Genomic DNA, 7,922 nt, shown 5'->3' with positions numbered 1-7,922 from the left:
TTGCTCTTGTTCTAATCCATATCTCACAGCAAGAAATAAGTAATTTCCTTAGTTATTGGTTTTAAACCACGACACCTGTGTACTTCTAGAAGAGAATCTGGCTCTACACCTTCACTTTCAGCCAAAGTAAGCTTTAGCTGCTTGAGTTTCCAAACTTCATTCCAAGACAAGATACTATTTCCAGTGGCTCTTCCCTAAAGCCTCTCTGACACACATTCCTGGAAAAACAGTCTCTCTGAAGGTACAGGGTCTACATTCTTGTTCAGCTCTATCCACTACCACTGTAACGAGGGAGAAAAGAGGCAAAATACCTCTGCTTTACAAAAAGGAGACTCAAAGGATGCTGAACTACTAAAGAGAGGGCATGGCATGGGAAATTAGTTTAGTATTAGCTCCTCTTTCCCATAAGAAATTGAATTTAGTTTTTTGAAACTATTACCCAAAGGTACAGATAATTTACATGACATTTTCCCACCCTGTTGCTTTACATCATGGAAAAAAAAATTATAGTAAGATTCAGTAATTTGGTCTGATGGCTTGATTTCTTAATGCTTCTGGTTTACTTTTTTACTGCTTACTGGTTTTTGTGGCAATGCTTCCACCTTTGGTAAATGCTGAGGCACAGCTTCCCACACATAGCAGCAAAGTCAGGACTTTGTTAATTCCTTGAAACCTACAGCTTAAAGGTTATAATTAAAATATTATCATTAATGATTAAGTAGCTTGTTTAATTATTTTAACTCGTTTACCATTGTGTTTGTTACACATTTATAAAGTATCAAATTGAACACTGGTATTTCCATTCCTGGAAAAACAAATGAAAAGGACTGACAGACAACTATATTATCATCATTAACAAGTTATCTGCTAGTTTTGATCCAACACTGGGAAAGCTCTTGCAATTTAACTGAGAAGTAAACAGACATTTTGCTGTGTAAAACAAACAAAAAAAGGTAAAGTCAGTGTACAAATTCTCATCTTCATTACATGTTCTAGGCTCCATCATTCCAGAAAACTGGTGTTAAACAGGCAATGAAAATCAAATGTGGCAGGGGGAATGTGTGCTGCTCTAAAGAGCCCCAGCCAAGAGTTTCCCATTTCATGCAGGAATTGCAGCTCCTTCACACCTCAGTGAGGTCACAAGGAGCAAGCCAGATTGAAGAGAATTAAGCCTGGGCTGGGCTCTCAACTCAAATACATTTGTCATGTAAATTTTTTCAACTAAGAAAGAGTGACAAATCCTACATTGCACAAGTAGATTGGAAGTAAGACCATGAGCTTTAGTTCTGACTTTTTATATATTAAATATTAATGAATTATTAAGAAACCATTCACTGAGGTTTAAATAACCCTATATCTTCCATATTTCTAAAGCTCGACAAATGTATATTTAATAGTAGATAATTAATTTATAACAACATTAAATCTAAATTAAACCCTTATTTCCTGCCATGAGAGAAACTCATTGGAGAGTGGTGAGAATATACTGTTGCTTTATAATAAGGTCACTTCTCCATGGCACAATTTTATTTCTGCACTGTATATTATTTGTGTAGCCAAATCAATAGACACAACACAAGGGTGATGAGGAACAAAAGCAATGACCTCTGCAATGGCACTGTGTATTGCTTTCCATTCTAACAAACCATTTATTAATTTGCATTTCCTATTGCTTCTTCTCTTCCAGCACTGGCCTATCACACTTGGCCTTTATCACTCAAAGTTTTTTTTTTCTCATAGTTTCAGTAAAGATAATTTAGTCAGTTTTCCAAACAAAGAATTTTTCTACCAAAAATGAGCACAGCTGCTGAGAAACTTGGTCAATGAGTACCAACAGTATCAAGATCCTGCAAGAGTTTATTGCTCACATCCTACTCCTTGTATAACAAACTTCTACATTTCTGACCTTACTCTATCCTACGCTCTCTCAACAGAATCCTCAGACTACTGCAGCCACAGAACAGATTTTAAACAGCATTCTGTGAGAATTGCTTCCAGTTCTTTCCCAAACTTAAATTTATTTCTAATTTTTAGCAGCATTTAGAAGCACTAAGTCCTTCCATACCATGAGTCCATGCCAGACACACCTGCTGAGCAAAGCAGGTGAAGCACAAACCCTCAGTGATCACAGTCAGATCTTTCTGAACATGGTACAGAACAGAAGCTTTAACACAATGAGTGGTTTATTAACTGTGGTCAGACCTCAAACTGAAAGATAGAGGACAGATATGAGGAAGAAATTCTTCCCTGTGAGGGTGGGGAGGCCCTGGCACAGAGAAGCTGTGGCTGCCCCATCCCTGGAAGAGTTCAAGGCCAGGTTGGATGGAGTTTGGAGCAGTCTGGGATAGTGGAAGGTGTCCTGGATTATGGCAGGGGGAGCTGGAACTGGGTGAGCTGTAAGGTCCTTTCCAATGCAAACCATTCTAGGACTCTATCTGCACAACAGGAAAGAAAGAAGGAATATCCACCTACACCCTTTCACAAGAAGACCAGTCTTAAAATGTGGAAGTGGTAAAAAAATGGAGGAGGTCACAAGATCACTGCAGTGACTTTCATTCATGTCACAGGGGAACTCCAAATGTACTCCTCCTAAAGCTCCAGGGAGGGAAATGCCATGGAAAGAATTAAAGTATCCTCAGCAAAGGTCTGGCTTCAGAACCAGTTCAGTAGAGGCAAGTTCTCCCACAGAACTGGGATTTCTCTATCCATCTCTTCCATCAACCTGACAGGAGGTTGTAGCCAGGTGGGGTTCAGTGTCCTTGGAACCAGCAGTGGGACAGGAGGACACAGGGGAGGTTTAGGTTGGGCATTCAGAAGTTCTTCACAGAAAGGGTGAATGGGCTGCCCAGGGAGAGTCACCAGCCCCAGAAGTGTTTAAGAAAAGACTGGACGTGGCACTCAGTGCCAAGGTCTTGTTGACATGGTGGTGTTAGGTCATAGGTTGGACCTGATGATCTCAAAGGTGTTTCCAACCTAGCTCATTCTGTGAGTCAGTGAATTTGTCCTGTTTGATGATGTGTAAGATCTATGCAACCCACAGAGGAAGGATCTGAAACTGTCTATTTTTCTAGTCTGGATTCTTAAAAAGTATACCTGTTTCTTTAACTGCTCTGTTCTGATGCAGCTTCAGAAAGCTCCATATTAAGAGTCCCTTGAGAGCAGCATCCTTTACCAACCAAGTAACATAGCTTAGCTGGTACTCCCAGATCTCATTTTCCCTCTTATTTTATACAGAGATCCTCTGCCCCTCCAGAACAACTATAATTATTCCATAAAAACAGAGAGCATATGGAGTGCTTTCCTCCAAGCAATGAAGCTGTGAAAGCCATGAACATAAGCAATTTAATAGAGGTGGTTTCCCTTCCCCACCAACTACTGAGAGCTGCTGTGAAATTCTGCTGAAGTCACACTGTGACAGGGTACAAAATAGCTATGAAAGGATTTGCCTGCATTACACAGGGCTTACTGTTAATTAGCTCTTGTACACATAGGCAGTAGATAAAACCAGCTTTTTTGTTGTTGTTGTTGTTGTTGAGGAAGTGATGATTTGTTGAGAGGACATCCTTTTTGGATACAAAGCTAGCAATAGGGTTGTAATTAGAGTTAACATCTACACAACATTCTATTTAAGCACTTGACAATAGTGGGCCTGGCTAATTAGTTTCTGTTAGTTAAAAGGGAAATGTAAATGAAATTTTCTTGGGGCATAAACAGAGACACCAGCTCACTCAGACCAGGAACATCAGTGCTGGTGCTGGTTCTTTCTTATCATATCCAACATATGCTCCTGATCACATCTTTAGATAGGCAATCTCACACACAGCAGAAAAAAGAAACTTCATCCACTCCCCCTTTGATCATCTCTCCTAGCATTAAGGTGAATGAAGCCTAGCAAGGATAAATCAATTAAAATTCATACTTTAGGTAAACACTATGTCCACAGTCTCCCTCCAATAACTGCACTGGCCAAACCTTCCTGGTGAACTTGAAAGGAACCAGCCTTTCCTGACTGTCTAGAATATTTTCTTAATGAACAGCAGAACATTTACAGTTTTTGAATCATCCTTTCAGACAACAGTAATCCCAATTTGGGAGCAGACACACTCATCTTTTTGCTGATTGTTGCAGAATATGCTGGAATGCTCTATTGTGTGCTATTCCAACCACAAAAAAACACTGAATGCAACTGCCAGAAAGTAGCAAGAGGAGGAGTAGCATTGTAATAAGAGGAAGGAAAGGAGGATGGATAATTCCTTTGGGCATCCTATGAAATTCCAGCCTTCTTCTGCTTTCCATCTTTGCTTCAGCAATTTCTAGGAAAGGCTGGTATGGAAAGTGGAACCACAACCAAAGCCCTGCAGGAATAATCCATACACGAAGCTGCATGAGGAGCTGTTCTTTTGGACAGAGCTCTACTGAACTTAAAGATTAAAAAAAAACAGCCAAAAGCAAACAATGCAGAAAGGAACTCATTGCCAAAAGTCAGGTTGTTTCCCCACAAACTTGGAAGGACTAAAGATAAGCAGAAAAACTGAAGTTTCACCAGTCATTTGGAAAGCAAGCCATGTGATGCACATCTGATTCATCTTTATTAAACACGACACAAAGAATTCCTTTGCTATTCTAGCAGACTCTTACAAAAGCCTTCAAGTCAATGGATCATGGCATAAACAATTTGCAAAGTAAAAAACTGGAAAGAGAAGCAACACTGCTATGAAAATGGAAATAGGAGAAGATGAGGAATATCTTGTTTGGGTTAAAGCCCTACTCTCACTTTCAGCTGCCTGAACAGCAGAAAACCCTGACCCCTTCTACTCACTGATAATTCACATCAATGGAAAAAAAGTCAATTGATAAGGGTAAGACTGATTATTAATTAATTTAAGATTTATAAGTCTCAGGAGGGTGCACAATTGTTAAAGGGACATGAAAAAGGTTCTGTCTAAAGTTAAACACATCCATTTTGGAGTAACAACCCTACTGTAACAAAAAGTGTCATTTTGCCACTGCAGTTTTGCCCATTTTCAGCCCAAACAGAATAAACCATTTTCACAATTAAATTAAAAAAAACCCAAAAAACAACAACACAATTTCACAAATCTGATATGGAGGTATGAAGTTTCCTTCTTTGCCTTGAAAGTGAAAGAATACATACTGACATGTAAACACAGTGCAGTAATTTTCCTAAAATAAATTCAGCAAGGCTGAAACAATAAGCAAAAAAATATCCATCAGATCCAAAGGGAACAGGAAACATTTGAGGGCCTTCCCCCCCCAGACTGAATGGAGCAGGAGTAATAATAATAATAATAATAATAATAATAATAATAATAATAATAATAATAATAATAATAAATTTTTTTCTGTAGAGTGTGCTTTGAATAAAATTGATGAAATTAGGACCCTTAAAACTGGGGCAGCTCTGTTTGGATGAGTCCATCTGAAAATGAGGCCCCACAGAAGTATCCCAAAACTGGACATCCCAGATCAGAAAGATTAAAAGAAAACATTAAAATATTGAAAAATTCATCCTCTGTTGCTTATTCATTAGCTAATGAATTAAGTCAGGCCTGATACTGATTTAATAAACAAATGTACCATTTGATAGCATTTATGATGCACTGTTTTTCAAGTCCAAAGATGTTCTCCCTCATAAGCTGGAAATAGGCATATTCACATTATGTACACAATTAGGAAGGAAAGTCAGCCTTAAAACCTTTTGAAAAGGACAAGAAAAAAACTCAGATTGAAATCTTTAATGAGGTGATTTGATTTGATTTATGCATTTTTCATCTAGTCTTAACTCAGGAGAGAAATCCCAAAGCCTAGAAGTCATATTAACCAATTTGAGTTTAAGAATGAACAAATTCAATGGCAGTGTAGGGCTTTCATGAAAAAGAATGCAGAATAAAGTCTACATCAATTTGTTTCAGTTGTCATTACTGAAAAATAAAAGTGCTGCAAGGTTAGAATTTTTCTTTTAAACAGAAAATGATAAAGAAAAAACACCAAATAATAGTTTTATGTGAATTAAGGAAGAAATTTGGTTTGGCCAAAACATTTACTGTTTCAAGGGGAGGCATATGGAGGAGAGGTTTATTTGCTTTAGAATTCTGTTTGAAACAAAAAGAAACCCAAAAAGCAAACAAACAAAAAAAATAACAAAGAGAAAACGAGTGAATTCCAATTTTACCAGAATTTTCACCATCTAATAGAATTTAATCTGGAAACATGAGTGTCTACAGGAAATTTCAGAAATTTAATCTTTATTGATTTAAGCTAAAAATAAAGCCAATTTCAAAAAGGTATATTCTAAATGAGCAGAATATTTAGTTGGCTTTCAAACAGAACAGCAAATTTGGATGTAGAGAGGCAGACCTCCCTCAAGGACAAGCTGCACTCTCCCCAGTTTGGGCTCAAAGTGGATAATATGACTTTCCTGTGGCGGGCAGGGGGTGGAGGATGGGGTGGGGATGTTACCTAGCGTGCTGTGGCAGAGTGGACTGCCGTGTCCATGGATAGAAAATGCAGTCATGACTAGCGGGGCCTCTACACCTGCAGGCAATTACAGAACAAACCGCGTCACTGCCGCGCCCCGGGACATGCACACTCATGCGCCCTTGTCCACACGTGAGGGATGGAGACACACAGGCAGCCAGCACCCAGCCAGTACCTATCCATCAGCCCAATGCAGTCCTCCAGGTGGGGCCCTATGCACCTGCAGCACATCCAAAGTGGAAATGGGGAGAGAAAGAGAGACATCTGTTATTTACATCTGTTATTTACGCGCCCAACGAGCGGGAATCCCCTTTGCCTTATTAATTCTGGCTCTTCTTCCCTCTCTAAGAGAGACCTATGACACCAAATATGACACTCTCTATGACACCAAAAAAATTATAGCTTGTGATGAGAGGAGCAATGATAGCAGCAGCACTCCGAGGCAGGCCATTTCTTGGCTCAAACAACACTTAAGGCAAGTTTCACCTGCGTACGTGGGAGTCCTGACAACAGAGTTGCTTTCCCTGCCTGCTTTTATGAGTCATCAAACCAGTGATTACTGCACAAAAGCTGTTCATTTACAAGTTGAGACTTCCAGGAGCACAATCCAGAATTTGCTTTTCTTTCTGTAATTGATGCAATTGTTCATTCTGTTCTAAGCTCCCAGCCGGGGCAACTGCTGAAATATTTTGGAAGCTGAGTATACTTTTTAACAGGGAAAAGCTCAAGGATCAACTTCCAGCAACAAAAACCACAGCAAAATGGTGTCTGCTGATTCAGACATTTTATTCTGCTTTCCTTAGATGCTGCCAAAAGTCCTCCACCTGCACAATCAGCAGATGGTCACCAAAGGCATTGGAAATGCAAGGAATCACTAAGTGCAGCACCACTGAAACACAACCAGGGAAAAGAGTCTGCAGAACATGGGCATGTGTGCATTTCCCTTGTCCCCATGAGGAGCAGGACTGGTTTCCTGGTCCTCTGTGTTCAAACAGCAAGTCAAATATCCATCTACACAGCAGTCAGGATTCTCAGACACCTAAAGCTGAGCTTTTAGGGTTAAAACAACCTGACCCCCTTCAGTGCTGCACGCTAGCCATATGGAGTGTCTAGCCCTCGGCATTTAAGGAAACCAAACCATTTATTTCAACTCTTTAACAAGATCTCAGAGCCATTTTATTAAAAGACCCTTTGGCTGTACATCTACTACAGGCAGGAGAGGTGATCTGACACATCAGTAGATTGCAACTCACTTCTGTTGAGGCATTTTAAATTTAAGGTGTGATCCCCAACTCTTTTAAAGTTTGCTGTTTTTCAGATTGGCTTTGATGGAACGATATGCATGTTAAAAAAAAAATAAATCTGGGAGTTCAAATAAGCTCCCATGAGATCTTTCTGCTCCACCATCACTTGCCACTCATCAG

General features: G+C 39.5%; 1 protein-coding gene across 2 annotated transcripts in view; it reads right to left on the bottom strand.

Annotated features, from left to right (window-relative positions):
• The window catches only part of ERBB4 (erb-b2 receptor tyrosine kinase 4), a 553,629-nt gene that overhangs the window by 115,663 nt on the left and 430,044 nt on the right, over nucleotides 1-7,922 (bottom strand). For both annotated transcript variants that reach the window (XM_015634896.1, XM_015634897.1), the window contains exon 16: nucleotides 6,481-6,555. In XM_015634896.1, coding sequence (XP_015490382.1) covers nucleotides 6,481-6,555 — 75 coding nt within the window. The remainder of the gene's footprint in view (nucleotides 1-6,480; nucleotides 6,556-7,922) is intronic.

Source organism: Parus major, chromosome 7 (genome assembly GCF_001522545.3).
Source record: "Parus major isolate Abel chromosome 7, Parus_major1.1, whole genome shotgun sequence".
In the NCBI taxonomy this organism is placed as follows: Eukaryota; Metazoa; Chordata; class Aves; order Passeriformes; family Paridae; genus Parus; species Parus major.
This window is presented reverse-complemented; position numbering and strand designations above follow the sequence as displayed.